The sequence below is a fragment of the Physella acuta genome, unplaced genomic scaffold, assembly GCF_028476545.2.
Source record: "Physella acuta isolate Inbredline_101_S28 unplaced genomic scaffold, ASM2847654v3 ptg000362l, whole genome shotgun sequence".
Lineage (NCBI taxonomy): Eukaryota > Metazoa > Mollusca > Gastropoda > Physidae > Physella > Physella acuta.
Genome location: NW_026731881.1, coordinates 485,147 through 509,368, shown reverse-complemented (window position 1 = coordinate 509,368; position 24,222 = coordinate 485,147). Strand labels below are relative to the sequence as shown.

The 24,222-nt window shown below is 46.8% G+C and overlaps 1 protein-coding gene across 1 annotated transcript; it reads left to right on the top strand.

The window, feature by feature from the left end:
• The first annotated feature begins 1,212 nt into the window (after positions 1-1,212).
• LOC131941437 (uncharacterized) lies at positions 1,213-23,696 on the top strand. The gene is made up of 5 exons (XM_059300692.1): positions 1,213-1,282; positions 2,705-2,822; positions 5,051-5,193; positions 10,109-10,897; positions 14,520-23,696. The coding sequence occupies exons 1-5, from the start codon at positions 1,237-1,239 to the stop codon at positions 23,417-23,419; spliced, it is 9,996 nt and encodes a 3,331-aa protein (XP_059156675.1). The 5' UTR covers positions 1,213-1,236; the 3' UTR covers positions 23,420-23,696.
• The last annotated feature ends 526 nt before the right edge of the window (positions 23,697-24,222 follow it).

Here is a 24,222-nt window from a genome sequence, read left to right as displayed (position 1 = left end):
TATTTGAGTCTGTATCCTGTGTCTATAAGTATTCTGACTGCTATTGAGACTGGACTATTCACAAGTTCAATCAGAAGTTGGGCAATAATCAAAGTAATTCACAGATGACAAGGGCGCTAGCTCTAAAAAGAATTGTGTATTGATTGTTTCCCCTGGCGCGACTTGCTGACGTTCCAGTCTATTCGAAACTGCTTTTAAAGGGGTTGGGTTGGGTTAGGGGTGGTGTGGTATGGTTGGGTTAATGTTAGGGTAAGGGTTAGGGTTGAGATAGTGTTGGGTTATGGTTAATATTGGGTTATGGTTAGGGTTTATATTCAACTAGTGGTTCACGAAATAACTAACACTACAAGTAGTGTAAACTAGCAAACACAAAATCAAAGAAAAATTGAATGAATAAATTTTCAAAAAGGCAATCATAAAAAAATATAAAATAAAATGTTGGAATATAACTCAGATCTATAGCACCTTTTTTTACCCCCATAATAGCATATAAATCATCTACATTAGGCATGAAAAGTCTAGTAATGATACTCAAAAAATGCTATAAAATAATTAAATTTTGCAAACGATAAAATTATAGTTACCATGGTAAAAATTACAACCGTTCGGACACCATCGATTACACTAATTTTTTATATTTTTGTATCGAATATAAGCCGCTGGAGAGCCGTTTAGAATTATTTTATCAATTCATATATTTTCAAAAACTGCCCTCAACCTTTCCATAAAGTCTACCGGAATGGCCAGGGAGAGTAAAACAATAACAGAACAATTATTTTCCATGATAAAAATATGCCATTGTAATCTATGGTGTATATTAATAATAAATAATATAAAATCCCTAATCACCTGAACACCATGCCTCTTCTAATCCAAATTAAAAATAAACGCGGTTGATAAGTTAGTATTATATAACTAATAATTATTTCTTTGATTATTTCTAGCCTTAATGAAATGATGTAAGGATGTACTTAAAACATAAATACTATTAAATATTCAATTAAAAATGTGCTTTCTGGCAACAACAAATTTGGAACCAGCTTTTCGAGTCTATTTAAGAAAGTAATAAAACACATCCTACAAGTCTGTGGTCTTAGATACTGGCACAATCTGTTTGCTTCTCCGTTCTAACTTTTACATAGATGCACTGAGTACGCACCATTGCACATAGATGCACTGAGACGCACCATTGCTGAACACGGAACTGTCGCACCGAAATGGTCGCCCAGATGAACAATGTTGAAAGGATTGTCAAAATTTCTGGGCACTAGTCCACCAGAGGGTATGTTTTTCGACCATTTCGAATAATCATAATTTAGTTTCAATTGTTCCAATGGTCATAATTTGGTTTCAATTGTTCCAATGGTCATAATTTGGTTTCAATAGTTCTAATGCCTGGTCATAATTTGTTTTCAATAGTACATTTCTATTTATTTTCATCAAGCCTATGTAAGACAAACATTGATCGTACAGGAACTTCTGATTTTTGACAGCCCCACTTTATAGTTTTTTTGTTGTAATGGTAATAATTGGGTTTTAATAGTTCTAATTGTCATAATTTGGTTTCAATAACTGTAATGGTTATCATGTTGTTTCGAGATTTTAATTTTCATATGCTTGTAACAGTAATTGTTCTTGAATATTATGTTAAACAACATCGATCTAGTTTTGTGACAGTAATTGTTCTTGAATATTATGTTAAACGACATCGATCTAGTTTTGTGACAGTAATTGTAAATCTCATAAATATGTGACACTAATTGTATGAAGGGATCCAAATAGATCCAATCAATGATGTTAAACAATGGGCTAAATGCGTATTGTGGTCTATGTCTTTGGAGAGAAAAAAAAACTGAAACATTAAGAAGTTAAAGATAACAAATATCAATGTTATAAAATTTTAAAACACAAACAATTTTGGGAATATTCTTTGTATTAGAGTAATTATATTTACTTACATCTAAGCGTTTTTAAGCACATGCTTAATTTAGATAGAAAGTTTCATTGATGTACAACCATAACATCATTGGTTATGGCATCATTGATGTGCAACATAACATCATTGGTTATGGTTTCATTGATGTGCAACATAACATCATTGGTTACGGCTTCATTGATGTGCAACATAACATCATTGGTTACGGCTTCATTGATGTACTACATTAACTTCATTGGTTATGGTTTCATTGATGTACAACGATAACATCATTGGTTATGGTTTCATCAATCTACCCCATGTAGCACCATAATTGTATCGAATGTATGCCACTATTCTACACCATTTCCTCCAAAATTCACTTACCACCACTTTTAAATGACCCTAGTACTAGTATTAAACCAGTTGTCGTTAATTTAATATTTGATCCCCAGTTGTCGTCCCATCAATTGACTGTTGTTCTACTTTTGTACCCCCGTGTACCTCTAATCCACCAGCCCTGACATCCATGTTTGATCCCCAGTTGTTGTCCCACTAATCCACCAGCCCTGACATCCATGTTTGATCCCCAGTTGTTGTCCCACTAATCCACCAGCCCTGACATCCATGTTTGATCCCCAGTTGTTGTCCCACTAATCCACCAGCCCTGACATCCATGTTTGATCCCCAGTTGTTGTCCCACTAATCCACCAGCCCTGACATCCATGTTTGATCCCCAGTAGTTGTCCCACTAATCAACCAGCCCTGACATCCATGTTTGATCCCCAGTTGTTGTACCTGAAGAGGAAGTAGAGCCGACGTTCCAGGAATGGCTCCAGGCCTCTCCCTTCAACAGCATTTTAATTGCCATCATCTCGGCTAGCCTGACCGTCGCCATCTTTTTGTCGTGAGTTACCGCCCCTTATGTGGCTCGTCTCATCTGGTTGTCTGGTTGTCTTGTTGTCTGGTTGTTTGATCAACTGGTTGTCTGTTTGTTTGATCAACTGGTTGTCTAGTTGTTTGGTTGGCTGGTTGTCTGGTTGTTTGATCAACTGGTTGTCTGGTTGTTTGATCAACTGGTTGTCGGGTTGTTTGATCAACTGGTTGTCTGATTGTTTGATCAACTGGTTGTCTGGTTGTTTGGTTGGCTGGTTGTCTGGTTGTTTGATCAACTGGTTGTCTGGTTGTCTGGTTGTTTGATCAACTGGTTATCGGGTTGTTTGATCAACTGGTTGTCTGGTTGTTTGATCAACTGGTTGTCGGGTTGTTTGATCAACTGGTTGTCTGGTTGTCTGGTTGTTTGGTTGTCTGGTTGTTTGGTTGGCTGGTTGTCTGGTTGTTTGATCAACTGGTTGTCTGGTTGTTTGATCAACTGGTTGTCTGGTTGTTTGACTGTCCACTGTTTGATTGGCCGGTGTCTGTCCGATATGGTTGGTTTATTTTTGTGCTACCACTGGAAGTTCTGACGTCATATGTTGTGACACTCCAAGCTGTAACTCCCATCTTTACACACGTGCGTCTATTTTTAGATACAGATATACACACGTGCGTCTAACTTTAGATAGATATACACACGTGCGTCTAACTTTAGATACAGATATACACACGTGTCTAATTGATTGTAAGTTAAACCACCTTAATCCTTCCCCCTCGCCACATCTTATGCTCCCCCCCCCCCACATCACACGCTCCTCCCACACACACCACACACTCCCGCTACAGCCACGCTCCCCCACATCTCACGTTCCTCCCCCCCCCCCCCAAATCACACCTCCCCACCATATCTTAACGTCCCCCCCACATCACACACCCCCCACATCACACGCTCCCCCACATCACACGCTCTCCCTACATCTAATTCTCCCCCACATCACACTCTCCCCCTACATCACATTCTCCCCCACATCACACTCTCCCCCTACATCACATTCTCCCCCACATCACACTCTCCCCCTACATCACATTCTCCCCCACATCACACTCTCCCCCTACATCACATTCTCCCCCTACATCACACGCTCCCCCTACATCACATTCTCCCCCACATCGCACTCTCCCCCACATCACGCGCTCCCCCACCATCACATTCTCCCCCTACATCACATTCTCCCCCACATCGCACTCTCCCCCACATCACGCGCTCCCCCACCATCACATTCTCCACCACATTACACTCTCCCCTACATCACACTCTCCCCCACATCACACTCTCCCCCTACATCACATTCTCCCCCACATCGCACTCTCCCCCACATCACGCGCTCCCCCACATCACACTCTCCCCCACATCACACGCTCTCCCTACATCACATTCTCCCCCACATCACACTCTCCCCCACATCACACTCTCCCCCTACATCACATTCTCCCCCTACATCACACGCTCCCCCACATCACATTCTCCCCCACATCACACTCTCCCCCACATCACACGCTCCCCCACATCACACTTTCCCCCACATCACACGCTCCCCCACATCACACTCTCCCCCACATCACATTCTCCCCCACATCACACTCTCCCCCACATCACACGCTCCCCCACATCACACTCTCCCCCACATCACACTCTCCCCCACATCACACGCTCCCCCACATCACACTCTCCCCCACATCACACTCTCCCCCACATCACACGCTCTCCCACATCACCTTTTCCCCCACATCACAAGCTCCCATCACACACACCATACACTCCCCCACATCACACTCTCCCCCACATCACACGCTCCCCCACATCACACTCTCCCCCACATCACACTCTCCCCCACATCACACGCTCTCCCACATCACCTTTTCCCCCACATCACAAGCTCCCATCACACACACCATACACTCCCCCACATTACACTCTCCCCCACATCACACTCTCCCCCACATCACACGCTCTCCCACATCACCTTTTCCCCCACATCACAAGCTCCCATCACACACACCATACACTCCACCCCCCACATCACACGCCCCCCCCACATCACACGCTCCCCCACATCACACGCTCTCCCACATCACACTCTCCCCCACATCACACGCCCCCCAAATCACAAGCTCCCACCACACACACCATACACTCCCCCCACATCACACGCCCCCCACATCTCACGTTCCCCACCCCACAACCGACGCTCCCCTCAGATTGCTCTACCACTGGAGGACTGAGATCGCTGTAGATAGGACCGCGCGGCCTGCAGGCTCGGACAGAACTGAGTCTTCCTCTAGTGCCACCCTGTCTGGCTCGTCTGCTGTCCGGTGCTTCAGTAGCTCCATCTCTGCTAACGGTGGGTCACGTGGTCTTCATGGGTGCTTGATGCTTGACTGATGACACACGTTCTAAACAACGATTGGTTGACTGATGTGACACGTACTAAACAACGATTGGTTGACTGATGTGACACGTGCTAAACAACGATTGGTTGACTGATGAGACACGTGCTAACACACGATTGGTTGACTGATGAAACACGTAATAAACAACGATTGGTTGACTGGTGTGACACGTGCTAAACAACGATTGGTTGACTGATGACACACGTGCTAACAGACGATTGGTTGACTGATGACACACGTATTAAACAACGATTGGTTGACTGGTGTGACACGTGCTAACAGACGATTGGTTGACTGATGACACACGTGCTAAACACCGATTGGTTGACTGATGACACACGTGCTAACAGACGATTGGTTGGCTGATGACACACGTGCTAACAGACGATTGGTTGGCTGATGACACACGTGCTAACAGACGATTGGTTGGCTGATGACACACGTGCTAACAGACGATTGGTTGACTGATGACACACGTGCTAACAGACGATTGGTTGGCTGATGACACACGTGCTAACAGACGATTGGTTGGCTGATGACACACGTGCTAACAGACGATTGGTTGACTGATGACACACGTGCTAACAGACGAATGGTTGACTGATGACACACGTGCTAAACACCGATTGGTTGGCTGATGAGACACGTGCTAACAGACGATTGGTTGACTGATGACACACGTGCTAACAGACGATTGGTTGACTGATGACACACGTGCTAACAGACGATTGGTTGGCTGATGTGTCAAGTCCTCGATGACGATTGGTTGAACAATAGGAAAACTTGATTAGAATTGGTTGAACAATAGGACAACTTGATTAGAATTGGTTGAACAATAGGACAACTTGATTAGAATTGGTTGAACAAAAGGACAACTTGATTAGAATTGGTTGAACAATAGGACAACTTGATTAGAATTGGTTGAACAATAGGACAACTTGATTAGAATTGGTTGAACAATAGGACAACTTGATTAGAATTGGTTGAACAATAGGACAACATGATTAGAATTGGTTGAACAATAGGACAACTTGATTAGAATTGGTTGAACAATAGGACAACTTGATTAGAATTGGTTGAACAATAGGACAACTTGATTAGAATTGGTTGAACAATAGGACAACTTGATTAGAATTGGTTGAACAATAGGACAACTTGATTAGAATTGGTTGAACAATAGGACAACTTGATTAGAATTGGTTGAACAATAGGACAACTTGATTAGAATTGGTTGAACAATAGGACAACTTGATTAGAATTGGTTGAACAATAGGACAACTTGATTAGAATTGGTTGAACAATAGGACAACTTGATTAGAATTGTCCTCACTGTCGTGTTGCATGGAGGCCATGTTGTGTGACGTAGAGCACACAAAATCGTGCGGCGTCAACACGGCCAATGACAAAATGGCCCCGTCAAAACAACTCCTACAAAACGGCCCCGACATAAGAGTCCCGTAAAATCGACACAGTCAAAAGGGCCAGCGACAAATGGACCCCGTCATGTAGGCTTCCGACAAATAGGCTCCCGAAATAATAGGCACCCCTTATTCAGGCTCCTGACAAATAGGCTCCCAACAAAAGGGCTCCAGTCAATAAGGCTCACGACATATAGCCTCCTGTCAATTTGGCTCTCGACAAAACGGCTCCCGTCATTACGACGTCCAAAAAATTGGCTCCTGTCATTTTGGTTCCCGACATATGGACTCTGTCAAGACGGTCTACGTAGAGACTAAGTCTCCCGGCGAAACGTCCTCACTGACACCTGCCAGAAGGACCATTGACACCTGCCAGTAGGACCATTGACACCTGCCAGAAGGACCACTGACACCTGCCAGTAGGACCACTGACACCTGCCAGTAGGACCAGTGACACCTGCCAGTAGGACCACTGAATCCTGCCAGTAGGACCACTGACACCTGCCAGTAGGACCACTGACACCTGCCAGTAGGACCACTGACACCTGCCAGTAGGACCACTGACACCTGCCAGTATGACCACTGACACCTGCCAGTAGAACCATTGACACCTGCCAGTAGGACCACTGACACCTGCCAGAAGGACCACTGACACCTGCCAGAAGGACCACTGACACCTGCCAGTAGGACCACTGACACCTGCCAGTAGGACCACTGACACCTGCCAGAAGGACCACTGACACCTGCCAGTAGGACCACTGACACCTGCCAGTAGGACCACTGACACCTGCCAGTAGGACCACTGACACCTGCCAGTAGGACCATTGACACCTGCTAGTAGGACTACTGACACCTGCCAGTAGGACCATTGACACCTGCCAGTAGGACCATTGACACCTGCCAGTAGGACCACAGACACCTGCCAGTAGGACCAGTGACACCTGCCAGTAGGACCACTGACACCTGCCAGTAGGACTACTGACACCTGCCAGTAGGACCACTGACACCTGCCAGTAGGACCACTGACACCTGCCAGTAGGACCATTGACACCTGCCAGTAGGACCACTGACACCTGCCAGTAGGACCATTGACACCTGCCAGTAGGACCATTGACACCTGCCAGTAGGACCATTGACACCTGCCAGTAGGACCACTGACACCTGCCAGAAGGACCACTGACACCTGCCAGTAGGACCACTGACACCTGCCAGTAGGACTACTGACACCTGCCAGTAGGACCACTGACACCTGCCAGTAGGACCACTGACACCTGCCAGTAGGACCATTGACACCTGCCAGTAGGACCACTGACACCTGCCAGTAGGACCATTGACACCTGCCAGTAGGACCATTGACACCTGCCAGTAGGACCACTGACACCTGCCAGTAGGACCACTGACACCTGCCAGAAGGACCACTGACACCTGCCAGTAGGACCACTGACACCTGCCAGTAGGACCACTGACACCTGCCAGAAGGACCACTGACACCTGCTAGTAGGACCACTGACACCTGCCAGTAGGACCACTGACACCTGCCAGTAGGACCACTAACACCTGCCAGTAGGACCATTGACACCTGCCAGTAGGACCACTGACACCTGCCAGTAGGACCATTGACACCTGCCAGTAGGACCATTGACACCTGCCAGTAGGACCATTGACACCTGCCAGTAGGACCACTGACACCTGCCAGTAGGACCACTGACACCTGCCAGTAGGACCACTGACACCTGCCAGTAGGACCACTGACACCTGCCAGTAGGACCACTGACACCTGCCAGTAGGACCATTGACACCTGCCAGTAGGACCACTGACACCTGCCAGTAGGACCACTGACACCTGCCAGTAGGACCACTGACACCTGCCAGTAGGACCATTGACACCTGCCAGTAGGACCACTGACACCTGCCAGTAGGACCACTGACACCTGCCAGTAGGACCACTGACACCTGCCAGTAGGACCACTTCTCCAAAACTATTTAAAGTTAGCATAGCCAACACTCTTAGTAGTAAGTAATCTTTATTTTTATATTATTTTGTCTAGTATAAGAAGTAATGTTTTAAATTTAATGGTCATCTAGTTATCATAGTTATGACTTCCGTATGAGTCGGTTATAGGCTTTTCCAACTCAGTGTACCTTCCTACCTGCAGTATGCTTGTAGGTTTTCAAAACAAAATGCAGTTATACCGTAAACATCATGTGTACTGTACATTTAAACTTCTGTGCTCGCTTTTAAGCAACAGATCTTTACTGTTGTAAATGGAACAATATCAACATTTTAAAATTGGTGGAATGTAGCTGCTAAGGCCTCGAGTTGTTTGTGAATTACTGCAGGTTCATTCTAGCATTTAGAAGAGTTTATAGTGGTAGTGGAGGTAGGACAAAATGGTTTATAGTGGTAGTGGAGGTAGGACTAAATGGTTTATAGTTATAGTGGAAGTAGGACAAAATGGTTTATAGTGGTAGTGGAGGTAGAACAAAATGGTTTATAGTGGTAGTGGAGGTAGAACAAAAAGGGTTTATAGTGGTAGTGGAGGTAGAACAAAATTGTTTATAGTGGTAGTGGAGGTAGGACAAAATGGTTTATAGTGGTAGTGGGGGTAGGACAAAATGGTTTATAGTGGTCGTGAAGTAGGACAAAATGGTTTATAGTGGTAGTGGAGGTAGAACAAAATGGTTTATAGTGGTAGTGGAGGTAGGACAAAATGGTGTATAGTGGTAGTGGAGGTAGGACAAATGGTTTATAGTGGTAGTGGAGGTAGGACAAAATGGTTTATAGTGGTAGTGGAGGTAGGACAAAATGGTTTATAGTGGTAGTGGGGGTAGGACAAAATGGTTTATAGTGGTAGTGGGGGTAGAACAAAATGGTTTATAGTGGTAGTGGGGGTAGGACAAAATGGTTTATAGTGGTAGTGGAGGTAGAACCAAATGGTTTATAGTGGTAGTGGAGGTAGGACAAAATGGTTTATAGTGGTAGTGGAGGTAGAACAAAAAGGGTTTATAGTGGTAGTGGAGGTAGGACAAAATGGTTTATAGTGGTAGTGGAGGTAGGACAAAATGGTTTATAGTGGTAGTGGAGGTAGAACAAAATGGTTTATAGTGGTAGTGGAGGTAGGACAAAATGGTTACTTTTATTTTAAGAGTGGTCATACGATTCATTTGTCTAGGGTCATTTTTCGGGAGCCTCTTTGTCGACAGCCAATATGTCGGGAGCCAATATGTCGGGAGCCGCTTTGACAAGAGCTAATATGTCGGCCCTCTTGACGGGGCTATTTTGACTGCGTCGTTTTGTCGGGGGTCGATTTGACGGGGTCATATTGACGGGGCCGTTTTGACAGGGTCATATTGTACCAGGCTGTTTTGACGGTGCACCAAATAAAATATTGGAGCGGCCATGTTGTGTGACGTAGAGCACATAAATTAAGTGTATGTTGTCTTTCAGTCATCAACCCGGCGGGGGAGGGCTCACAGCGAGGGGCGTGGTCTAGGGCAAGACCTTCTGACGTCACCCACGGTGAGGTCAGCGCTGAAGCATCGGCCTATGAGAACGTCATGACGTCATCAGACGACACCAGCCAGCACCAGACGAGCAGCACGCTGACAGACAACAGGAACTACAAGTACGTGGACAAGGGCGACAACATCATCTTAGACAGCGAGCCGACCTTCAGAGTTCACCCTGACCTACTTACTGGCGGGCAGTACCCACGTGAAGTAACCGAAGTGACGTCACCGTACAAAGGTCACACGAGTGAGCACATATCAGACGACGATGACGTCTTTCTGTCGCCTAAAGACGTTCTCTACGTATCTAGGTCAGTACAGGCGATTGACCCGGAGATTACCTCACAAGGTCAATTGAACCCAAGGTTGGCCTCACAAGGTCATTATAACTCGCAGCTAACATCAGAAAGTCAACATGACCGTCGTTTGACCTCACAAAGTCACCTTAACCCACAACAGACCTCACAAGGTCACCAAAACCCACAGCTAACCTCCGAAGGTCAAGGTTACTTTAGCCAACCTCCGACCTCACAAGGTCAGGAAAGCGCGGGTCAGAACTCTAGCGTGGTTCGAGCAGACGGTGTGGAGGGGTACAAGATCATCCTGCCCAAAGACGACAGTTACAGGGTGAGCATCACGTGCGTCAGGCTCAGCTCACAGGAACGTCAGGCTATGCTGGAGGCCCCATTGGTACCAGACGCCGCTACACCCTGTCACACCGATACACGTACGTCGTTACATCTGTTACAGCTCTCACTTTGTTACAGCTGTTACAGCTCTCACTTTGTTACAGCTGTTACAGCTCTCACTTTGTTACATCTGTTACAGCTCTCACTTTGTTACAGCTGTTACAGCTCTCACTTTGTTACAGCTGTTACAGCTCTCACTTTGTTACAGCTGTTACAGCTCTCACTTTGTTAAATCTGTTACAGCTCTCACTTTGTTACATCTGTTACAGCTCTCACTTTGTTACATCTGTTACAGCTCTCACTTTGTTACAGCTCTCACTTTGTTACAGCTGTTACAGCTCTCACTTTGTTACAGCTCTCACTTTGTTACATCTGTTACAGCTCTCACTTTGTTACAGCTGTTACAGCTCTCACTTTGTTACAGCTGTTACAGCTCTCACTTTGTTACAGCTCTCACTTTGTTACATCTGTTACAGCTCTCACTTTGTTACATCTGTTACAGCTCTCACTTTGTTACAGCTGTTACAGCTCTCACTTTGTTACAGCTGTTACAGCTCTCACTTTGTTACAGCTGTTACAGCTCTCACTTTGTTACAGCTCTCACTTTGTTACATCTGTTACAGCTCTCACTTTGTTACATCTGTTACAGCTCTCACTTTGTTACAGCTGTTACAGCTCTCACTTTGTTACAGCTGTTACAGCTCTCACTTTGTTACAGCTGTTACAGCTCTCACTTTGTTACATCTGTTACAGCTCTCACTTTGTTACAGCTGTTACAGCTCTCACTTTGTTACAGCTCTCACTTTGTTACATCTGTTACAGCTCTCACTTTGTTACATCTGTTACAGCTCTCACTTTGTTACAGCTGTTACAGCTCTCACTTTGTTACAGCTGTTACAGCTCTCACTTTGTTACAGCTCTCACTTTGTTACATCTGTTACAGCTCTCACTTTGTTACATCTGTTACAGCTCTCACTTTGTTACATCTGTTACAGCTCTCACTTTGTTACAGCTGTTACAGCTCTCACTTTGTTACAGCTGTTACAGCTCTCACTTTGTTACAGCTCTCACTTTGTTACATCTGTTACAGCTCTCACTTTGTTACATCTGTTACAGCTCTCACTTTGTTACAGCTGTTACAGCTCTCACTTTGTTACAGCTGTTACAGCTCTCACTTTGTTACAGCTGTTACAGCTCTCACTTTGTTACAGCTCTCACTTTGTTACATCTGTTACAGCTCTCACTTTGTTACATCTGTTACAGCTCTCACTTTGTTACAGCTGTTACAGCTCTCACTTTGTTACAGCTGTTACAGCTCTCACTTTGTTACAGCTGTTACAGCTCTCACTTTGTTACATCTGTTACAGCTCTCACTTTGTTACAGCTGTTACAGCTCTCACTTTGTTACAGCTCTCACTTTGTTACATCTGTTACAGCTCTCACTTTGTTACATCTGTTACAGCTCTCACTTTGTTACAGCTGTTACAGCTCTCACTTTGTTACAGCTGTTACAGCTCTCACTTTGTTACAGCTGTTACAGCTCTCACTTTGTTACAGCTGTTACAGCTCTCACTTTGTTACATCTGTTACAGCTCTCACTTTGTTACAGCTGTTACAGCTCTCACTTTGTTACAGCTCTCACTTTGTTACATCTGTTACAGCTCTCACTTTGTTACATCTGTTACAGCTCTCACTTTGTTACAGCTGTTACAGCTCTCACTTTGTTACAGCTGTTACAGCTCTCACTTTGTTACAGCTGTTACAGCTCTCACTTTGTTACAGCTGTTACAGCTCTCACTTTGTTACATCTGTTACAGCTCTCACTTTGTTACAGCTGTTACAGCTCTCACTTTGTTACAGCTGTTACAGCTCTCACTTTGTTACAGCTGTTACAGCTCTCACTTTGTTACAGCTCTCACTTTGTTACATCTGTTACAGCTCTCACTTTGTTACATCTGTTACAGCTCTCACTTTGTTACAGCTGTTACAGCTCTCACTTTGTTACAGCTGTTACAGCTCTCACTTTGTTACAGCTGTTACAGCTCTCACTTTGTTACAGCTGTTACAGCTCTCACTTTGTTACATCTGTTACAGCTCTCACTTTGTTACAGCTGTTACAGCTCTCACTTTGTTACAGCTCTCACTTTGTTACATCTGTTACAGCTCTCACTTTGTTACATCTGTTACAGCTCTCACTTTGTTACAGCTGTTACAGCTCTCACTTTGTTACAGCTGTTACAGCTCTCACTTTGTTACAGCTGTTACAGCTCTCACTTTGTTACAGCTGTTACAGCTCTCACTTTGTTACATCTGTTACAGCTCTCACTTTGTTACAGCTGTTACAGCTCTCACTTTGTTACAGCTGTTACAGCTCTCACTTTGTTACAGCTGTTACAGCTCTCACTTTGTTACAGCTCTCACTTTGTTACATCTGTTACAGCTCTCACTTTGTTACATCTGTTACAGCTCTCACTTTGTTACAGCTGTTACAGCTCTCACTTTGTTACAGCTGTTACAGCTCTCTATTTTTGTTACAGCTGTTACAGCTCTCACTTTGTTACAGCTGTTACAGCTCTCACTTTGTTACATCTGTTACAGCTCTCACTTTGTTACAGCTGTTACAGCTCTCACTTTGTTACAGCTGTTACAGCTCTCACTTTGTTACAGCTGTTACAGCTCTCACTTTGTTACATCTGTTACAGCTCTCACTTTGTTACAGCTGTTACAGCTCTCACTTTGTTTAAGTTATATGTTTAGTTCCTTTTAGTTCTCGCTTTTTTTTAAATTTAATTCTTTACATCTGTTTAGCTCTCACTTTGTTTAAGTTACACGTTTAGTTCTTTTAAGCTATCGCTTTTATTTGATTTAATTCTTTAGATCTGTTTAGCTCTCACTTTGTTACATATTTAGCTCTTTTAGCTCTCGCTTTTATTTCAGTTACTTATTTAGGTATTTTTAGCTCTCACTTTACGCTATACATTTAAATATTTAGCTCTTTTAGCTCTAACTTTTAAAACCGTGAGTTTGTTTTGTCACCACTGATACTTTTGTTGTTGGCGTCAGCATACATTTCATTGTATAAGCTACAACCACATCCAAGCATTTCATTGTATAAGCTACAATCACATCCAAGCATTTCATTGTATAGGCTACAATCACATCCAAGCATTTCATTGTATAAGCTACAATCACAGCCAAGCATTTCATTGTATAAGCTACAATCACATCCAAGCATTTCATTGTATAAGCTACAATCACATCCAAGCATTTCATTGTATAAGCTACAATCACATCCAAGCATTTAATTGTATAAGCTACAATTACATCCAAGCATTTAATTGTATAAGCTACAATCACATCCAAGCATTTAATTGTATAAGCTACAATCACATCCAAGCATTTAATTGTATAAGCTACAATCACATCCAGGCATCTAATTGTATAAGCTACAATCATGTGCAATAAAAAATGTATAAGCTACAATCACGTGCAATCATGTAATTGTGTAAGCTACTATCACACGCAATCATCTAATTACATCTAATTGTATACATATTATCACGTAGAATCAAATGATTGTATAAGCTACAATCACGCGCAAGCATTTGAATGTATCAAGCTCCAATGACGGATATATTTACCCCCCCCCCCCCCCTTCAGGATCACAGGACGCCTATGACGTCAAGTTCCTCCACAAGTCAGAAAGTAAAAGACGGACAGTTTTGTTTTCCCCCACACGTCAGCGCAGAATCCTGAGCCGGCGCGACTCTCTCATCCAGCCCATACTACCCAGCTACGCGCTGCCTCGTGAGAGACGAGGGCTGGGATTGGGCCAGCTACGCCTACTGGGCAGGGCCAATAGGTCTGGACCGGATGTGACCTACTGCTCTGACGCGGAAGACAGAAGTCAGGAGGCTGACTTGATCTACGTGGATAAAAGTCGTGTGGAGATCCGTGAACTGTCCACCCGCCAGACCGTCGTGTCGTCATCATGGAGCAGCTCCCTCACGCAGCAGTCCAAGTCTGACCTTCAGTTGACCTTGTCTGACGAGGCTCTAGATCAATATTTCAAGGTGACAGCGAACAGCTCACGACACCAACATACACAGGCTGAGCACAGGAGCCGGACAATGAGCCATATCAAGCGCCGCATTCCTCGGCCCCCACAGCCCAGGCCACACGAGCAAGCTGCCCCAGGCAGATGGTTGAGTGAAGAGAAATCGTTTGAAAGTAGTTTGGGGACTGGTTCCAAAATTTCAGCTAAAACTGGAAGTCAAATAGCCGGACAGAAGCGCAAGGCACAGAGCTCATGTTTTATTGGTTCCCCCGGGAAATCTTGGAGCCGAGTTAGGAAAGTGAAAGCGGAAGTTAACTCTCGACAAATTTGCAAAACTGGAAATGCCGTTCTATCGTCAACATCTAGTGGTATGAGTATGACGTCCGGAATAGAGCCTCAGAAACTGAACGTCAACGTGAAGCAGACGGAGGAGCTGCTGCGCATCACCTACAGGCCTTGTTCGGCTGTCTTACAAACAGAGCACACTGTTCCGACCTTCACCCTGCTCGGCAACAATGCACAAACCGTTCTAAAAAATCGAAATTTCCTTGGGAATCCTCTCCGATACACCAGTAGAGATGATATACCTGCTATTGCCGGTAGAACCGGTGCGAAGATCTCAAGGAAAGACGCCAACGACAACCAGCAGACAGCCACCAACATACACGAGTGCTCACACGAGCTGCATGAGCTCATGAGAGACACGATCCGAGACATGCAGAGGTATCGTCGTCCTTCACCTTCAGCTGCCCTCACCAACATGAGCCAGTGTAGAAGCAGGTGTGGGCCCGATAAAAGAAACAACTCTAACCCTAACTCTTATTCCAACCATAAAACTAACCCTTATACCAACCCTAACACAACCTCTTTTACCAATCCTAACCCTAATCCTTATACCAATCCTAACACTAACCTTTATACCAACCCTAACACCATCCCTTATACCAACCCTAACACCAACGCTAATATCTACACATACATGAGCCTACAAACCAAACAGAACAGGAAGCGGAAGTTGACCGATATCCCAGATTCCCCACCTTATTACGTCACTAAAGTGACGAAGCTAGTAAAGGAAGAAAAGGCAATTCAAGGTTCATCGGCTGCAGCGTTTATTCAAAGTTCTGACAGTAAGTGCCCTGACCGGAAGTTTGAGGGAACAAATCCCTCCGCCGACCGAACCCAATCATCATGTAGAAAAAGCACAGGTCGGGGTTTGAGGTTCAATGAACGCTGGAAGATGATGCGAAACCCCATTGGTTCAATCGCAACCAACAATCTCTCAAGCACGTCACCTGACAAGCACAGAGACGAACCCATTCCCCCGGGGAATTTTAAGGGAACCGAATCTGGAGACAAACGTTTACATTTAGTCCAAAGTCGTTCTGACGAAACAGACGAGAGTGACTTAATGCACAAGACATGTATCCGAAATGTCTCCGCCAATCGCAGAAACATCAGGCAGAAATCAAGTGAGTTGGGCGGCAACAGAAAGAGACGTCATCAATATTTCACGTCTGACAATCTCTCGCAGCCCTCAGAGCAAACGTCTGAGGGCAGCACAGACACGAGGGATCTCTCCACCAACCGCGCGACCAGTGACGTGTCCAGCGTACACAGTACACACTCAAATGCCTGTGCTGTATGCCAGTACACGTCTCGTCTACTGCGTGATCCCAGTAAAGACCACGGCATGCAGGAAACTTGCACAGAAACTGGCACCATGGTCTCATCAAGAAAACGCACGAGCAATCAGCTCATGGCCAACAAGATCGTGTATGAGAAGAGCCCCATGCATGACGGCAGTGCTGAACGTAGAAGTCGCTACTTCTGGCAGAAATCTCCACTCTTCCAGAGCAACGACTCGGCACGGCACCAAACATCATTCGGCAGCGCAGACAACAGCTCCCATAGTCCCTATGGCTTTTCCATCACAGCAATGCAAGGCCAGCGAGAGAGGGGGCGGGCTAGGTCTAGCAGAGACCGCGAGTCTGGGGTCTACCCCAAGAACTTCTCCCTCTCATCGGAGACCACCAGGCCGTCTGGGTGCAGGTCGCTTCACGCTACAAGCACAGATGTCAGCTTCTCGCTCTCTCCCTCGTTTGTCATTGACAGAAACAGCACTGAGGATATTGCCCGTCCCCCGGCCAGACACGCTGGGTTGACCTTGAGGACAGAGCCAAGTTCAACCAGCCCTGACCAGTTGATCTCTTCTATCGGCAGCCGGACGGACTCCACCGTGAGCACATACAGGTGCGCACAGTGCCATAGTCAACTCACGCCTAAAACAAGTTCGTTAGGGGAACGTGATAGACGCCAGTCAAGATACCCCAACACATCGATACAACCAAGCTCTCACAAGACACAAAAGGACCTTCATTCTCTGAGACACACAACACAAGGGGACCTGCAGTCTCATAGACACAAGACACGAGATGACCTTCACTCACAGTCTCATAGACACACAACACAAGGGGACCTTCAGTCTTTGAGACACACAACACAAGGGGACCTTCAGTCTCATAGACACACGACACAAGGGGACCTTCAGTCTCATAGACACAAGACACGAGATGACCTTCACTCACAGTCTCAAAGACACAAGACACGAGAGGACCTTCTTTCTTTGAGACACACGACACAAGGGGACCTTCAGTCTCACAGATACAAGGCACAAGATGAACTTCATTCTCATAGCACAATGTTAGATTATTTAGCCGACATCCAACGCTTACGCAATGAGTGTTCCCCGCGTGAAGAGAGAGGTTACCTTAGCAGGAAGGAGAGCTATATGAACACAAAGGAGTGTGTGGGACCCAGCTACATCAAAGTAGAGACGGATGCCAAACACAAACTGGGTCCTCGTTTTCTCAAGGTACAGACAGATAGAAAGCCATGGCAGACGAGAAAGTACTTCGCTGAGGTTTGTCACGATTGCGCCAAGGAAAGTCGTCATGGGATGTACCCAAAGCTCCAGGGCCACAGCGTGTCTGACACCACAGTGTTCACAAGTCGCAAGACCAGCTCATCCATCCTGCATGACCTCAATAAAAGGCATCCGACCAAGGCGATTCACAGCGTGATGACGTCATCACTCCCGTCCTCACCCTCCTATAACCACTACGCATGTCCGCCTCTGATGTGCCACGCGTCACCGACCATCTTCTCGGGCAAGTGCAGCAACGTTTCCAGCGCCACAGATCTCTACATCCTGCAGGTGGAGCAGAGCTCTGCTGCAAGTGGACGACATTTACAACCTGGGCAAGTCACTGGACGAGGCATACGTCAGATCGGGGCACCGACCTGGAAGAACAAAACTTCCAAATTTTTACCTTTAGGTCGCATACTCGAAACTTGCAGCTTGCTAGGCTCTAGATCACGTGACTCTGTCGACAGCCAGCATCCAGGCCTGTGTCTCGCGGCGGATCCAGCCAGTCATGCCCAGCACCACGTCACTAAACGTAGCTATGGTAACAAGCCTGCATGGGTTCGCCCCAAGACGCACGCTGTGGTGGACTGTATGACGCACGCTGTGGTGGACTGTGTGACGCCGGTGGGTCAGCCCAACAGTGACTCCTCCCAGTCCGCCATGTCATCGCGTCCACAAGCGGTGCCAGAGTGTTGCCCCCTGGGGCCGTCTGAGGTGCCCGTGGGAAGTACACACAACGGCGTCCTGCCAACACTGAGCGCAGACCACGCCCCGTATCACACTGTTCGCCTGGAGGGGGAGCAGGTTTCCTACATGGAAATATTACCCAAAGGAAGCAAGTCAAGGTCTTTGAAACTTTCGCAGATCAACGAAACTTTTATGCCTGGCATTTTCTGTGCCAAGAAAGCAGATAAACGATCGCGACTGCCAATGAAAACGTCATCACGCCCTCAAGTCTCACCATCACGCCCCCAAGCCTCACCAGCAGCCTCTCCGATCATGTACAAGCTGGTACTCGTCTCATCGCAGTCTGAGCTAGATCGGTCAGGCAAAATGACGTCATCGTCTACGGCGTTAGGCCGACAGACAGCAAACCGAAAGTTGAAACAGAGAGACGCGGCTAAAGGTGGCAATAGACGTGCCGAGAATGTCGGCGCTGGTCGTTTAGCGAGGGCCACTGTGAGCCATGAGAGACTTGGCTCTGTCGTCATACCGCCCACCCTGGTCCAGGTGGGGTCTCGGCTGGCAGAGATCAGCGGAAAATGCTCGCCTAAGGCGGTCTCCAAAAAAACTCTTGATGATCAAAACTATTTTTTCGCTAAACTTGAGGCCTGCACTGGGCCAAAGATTGGGCCCCAGACGAGTGCGGGACCACAAAAGAGCGACTCTTGCCTTGCGGGCAGACCTGTCAACAAGGCGAGGCCACGAGTATTTTCCTTCGAGCACATAGCAGATGCTGATAGCCTGCCACAAGGCCAGAAGGATCTTTTAGCTCAGAGTGACTCGTACCCGACCTACCCAGAGCCAGACGGCGAGAAGCAGCACGCAATGAACACAATCCACGAGAAGCAGCACGCAATGAACACAATCCACGAGAAGCAGCACGCAATGAACACAATCCACGAAGACGCCAGGGAGGTTCTCCTTGAGGGTCGGCAGCTGGTCGACAACGAGACGCAGACCGCCAGGGTCAGTGAACCGACGGCCAGCAAGGAGCTGCAGACTGTTGAGCCTAGCCAGCAAACTCTGGGCCTGCCGAACATCCGGTCAGAAGAAATGTTTAGGGCTTGTGTGCAGCAGTTCACTGAGACCCTCCGACAAAAGGCGTTTCGTGCAACCAGTGAGGCGTGCACAAACACAGAGCAGAATGCCGAGAAGCCGCGATCTGGCTTGAAACCAACACTGGAGGAGCTAGAGGAGGTGACAGAACATTCCGTCAAGGAACGCTCAAACTACACAGGGAAAAAAACACAACACCGGAAGTCTAAAAGTTTACTTCCGGTTAGACGTAGGCTACAACAGCTTGATCTGACGGAGGCTAGTCTAAGCAAGTCGTGCCGTGACGTCATGTCCCATACCTCTCCAACAGACAACTACGCGGTGCGGCGGTCTCTTAAAACAGACGACAGCCGGAAGTTAAGCTCACGCAGGAAACACAAACGGCTGGACTCACCAGAGTGTGAGCTAATGTTAAGCTCCCCGTCCAGCCCCCGGCGGGATACAAGGGGAGACACGCGAGCATCCAAGCGTCTGTCTACACGCCATCAGTACGGCGATAAGATGGGAACCTCGCCCAATCAGGCCTCACCTCGACCTTCGAACAGAGAGAAAAGGTCAAGGCCACCTAAATCGTCACCAAACAAACTATTTAAAAGTTTAGGGCCAACGCCGAACAAACAGTCCAGAAGGTCAGGGTCGCCTCACGTGACGTCAGACAAGACAGAGACTGCACGTGATAAAAAAGATGCGCCGTCCGTGCAAGCCCATATGACACAAAAAACTATTTTAAAACATGGCGCGCACAAATCTAGAACAGAACGCAAACGATCAAATGACGCTAGGAAAACATCACATCCAGAGACTCCGATCTATCTCGCTACACACAACCCACCGGCTGTCGAGGTTAGGAGACCCGCAGAGTGTAGCGAGGGTGGGGAAGCTAGTCTCAGGGCCAGTTCATCTGTACACCTGTCCCACATTCAGACCCTGCTTACCACGGCGCTCTCAGCACAGAAAGAAAACAGGGAACATACCGTCAATAAACCAAGAGACAACAGGGAACATAGCGTCAGTAAACCAATAGACAACAGGGAACATGCCGTCAGTAAACCAATAGACAACAGGGAACATGCCGTCAATAAACCAATAGACAACAGGGAACATAGCGTCAATAAACCAATAGACAACAGGGAACATAGCGTCAATAAACCAATAGACAACAGGGAACATGCCGTCAATAAACCAAGAGACAACAGGGAACATGCCGTCAGTAAACAAATTGACAACAGGGAACATGCCGTCAGTAAACAAATTGACAGCAAGGAACACATAGCTTGTCCTGCAAGTTCCATTTCTGAAAATAAAAGCGACAAGGAGATCAAAATTCAAATCAACTTTAACTTGGGGAGCTTGAATCCAGATGATAAGCATGGACTTACGAGATGTTTGCCCAAACTTTCAAACAGTCGCAAGTCGAAGGAAAAATCTGGCAACTTTATAGACATCAAGCAGTCCAACCTGGAGCTTAAGCGCCTAGCCAAGACTGTATCAGACCGCCGGAAATTGCCAGGCAACACAAAGGAAATAACTGTCCCTAAAGTTCAGAAGCCGGAACTCAGCCCACCGAAAGTCCTCGGCCGACGTGGAGCCGTACACGGCGAGTTCCTCTCAGCCTCTGAGACGTCGCTGAGCATCGCACGCGACATGAGACACTTCCGGTCAAGGAAGAGGCGGCACCAGGGTGGCGAGACACTGAACAAGCTACTGGCCTACTCGCAAAAAGCCGCGGGGCGTGAGAAGGAGCCGTGTCCCTTGAACAAAGTGACTAGAAAAACTGACATCTACAACACACTCTTGTCCGCCCTGCTCCTCGCGCTAAAAACACCGGAGCAGTTAAAGAAGTTCAAGAGCCCGACATTTTGCGGTCTCTGTCCTACTAGGCTAAGCAATGTGCATAAGAAAAACACAAGCAACCAGGTCGATGGCGGGTCGGGAGAAGGCGGTTTGGTCGTCACTGCCGACATGAGGGGGAACGTCCGCACCGACCCCAGCAACCACAAGCATGACGAACGTCTTGGCGCCACAATTCCGGCTAACCATTTGACCAACCAGTTGAACAACCAGTTGACCAACCAGTTGACCAGCAAGAAGGTTGACGAGACGCAGACTTCAAGAAACGTCACTGTCCGAACTGGCTCGAGAATTCCTGTATTCAAACCCAAACTACTTGCTAAAAGCCTTTTGAGTGGTGGTCGCCAAAGCAACGGCAAGTCATTTCAAGCCAAGCCATTGGCAGGTAAAGCACATCCGCCTGGGGTGGTCAAACCTTTGGGAGAACAGCACGCGCCAGCACCTTTTGACCGCAGCACAGGTGAGCGCGCTAAACCCGCCAGGCGTGCAATAAACGTGAGCACGGGTCAACAGAGGGCACGCAACACGCTGCGCCGACTGACGGTCAGCGACACCAAGCCCCAGGGACAGGAACAGAAAAATGGCTGGGGACTGAACAAGAACAAAGAGAGGGACGGCCCTGCTAGGAAAAATCGCTTAGGAAAAAACTTGCTGGGTAAAGAAATGATGTTTGGTGGCACGCAACGGGCGCCGGTGTGGTCATCGTCGTCTGGACTGAAACCCAAGGTTCAGACGGGGCCGTACGTGAGCAGCCAGAGGCCCACACAGTTGTGTAAGAGAGGGCTAATAAACACACCCTCACCAACTGTTCGAGATGACGTCATAAAGACATTCAAACAGGCAGCTCGACGTCAGCAGCCTACAGAAAATGAGGTTACAAGTTCTCGTATCTCGCCTCAGCATAACCCCAAACATGAGCCACAGATGAAAAAACAGTCAGAAAAAGAGCAGGAGCCAGTGCAGGTCAAAGGTCAGCCGGCGATGAACAGCTTGCCCATCCAGCCGAGCGACGAGTCAAACCAAACCGTTATGACAAGTAAACCGTCTGACGCAATGGCCAGCAGACAATCTGACGTCATGGCTAGCAGACAATCTGACGTCATGGCCAACAGACAATCTGACGCAATGGCCAGCAGACAATCTGACGTCATGACGTGTAGACAGTCGGACGTGTCCTCTCTCATCCAACTGATAAACTTCAGCTTGGAGCACAAGTATCAGGGCATGAAGCAAGCGGGCAATATCTCCAGCAGGCGGCGGCTCAAACGGGCCAAGGAGATGGCCCGGAAGTTGAAGCCCATCCTCAGCACGTTCAAATGTTTTAACACAAGTGACGTCACCGACCAGAGGAAACATGATGACGCAATAAAAGAGAGGTATTTAAAACCCAGGTCAAGAGCAAGGGACGAGCGTCGACACACGGACATCAGGGTTGGCAGGAAAGATGCGTGTCCACACCAACACACACACGCTGCCGCTAGTTTTTCCTTCGATGTTTTGATGAGGGACATCAATGAGGGGCGGGATACTAGGGATCATATCCCAGGGGTCGGGCAGGGCGGTGAGAGAGATGAAGCGGTGGAGAGATGTGTCCACAGGGAGGGCATCAACCATAAGCCCATCAGTCACATAGACAGCGCAAAACACAACAACAAACACAAGGTCGGACTTAAAAGGAAATTTCGAGCCGAGTCCGAGCCCATCGGAAGCCGGGACGTCTCGCCCTGCCGGAACTCAGCCTCCAGCCCACAACTCGACACCTCCGATGACGTGTCCGCCTCCATCGTGTTCGGCCAACAGTCTTCCATAGACGGCCAGAATCACGACAGGCGTGGACTGGCTGGCCGCCAGCAACGAAATGTCATCACCATCGCACGCAAGGCCGTGGGGATCAATGTCTTTAGGCCGGGGCCTTACCCAGCAAGCGACGACAGCTACTTTTAGATCTTGTGTAGTTGCAACGGGCGACCATTTTATATCACGTGATACACGCGAGCCCTACTGACCAGAGTGGACGCTGGTATGATGACGTATCCCCCTCACCCACAGTTAGACAGACTTGATCCAACAAGCCGTGTCATTTAGACACAGACCGACAATTGATTCACTAATAAACATGCCCAGTGGCTGCTCTATATCTGTCTATTTCTGTCTGTTTATCTGTGTCTGTTATGTGTGTGGTCTGTGCCTGTCTATCTGTCTATGTTTTTATCTGTGTCAGCCTGTGTCAATCAATCTTTGTCTGTCTATTTGTCTCTGACTGTTTCAGTCTATCTTTGTCTGTCTATTTGTGTGTGTCTAAATCTGTTTGTTTATAACTGCCTGTCCCGTGTATTGTCTATGTCTTTCTAAACAATTCACACTATCTGTTGGACGTTGCTAGATAACTAAGCGTGAATGTGTGTTGTTACACTGGCGTTCCCGTCCCAAGTGCTGCTGCGGGCTGATGCAATACTTTAAGAAGATTACATCTATGCATTACCAATTGTGTATTTAAGAAGATTACATGTTTGTATTACCAATGGTGTAATTAAGAGGAATACATCTATGCATTACCAATTGTGTAATTTTAGACTTCACCAAGTCCCTATCGTATTGTGCTGTTTAAAATAAATGTAGGCGTAAATTTATTTTTCACAGAAACCTCCCGTGGAGTATTTTTTACACACTTATCAAAGGTATAAATGATAAACACACAGACAAACAGATATACTTTTCATTTCATTTTTTTAATTCTTAGAAATGTA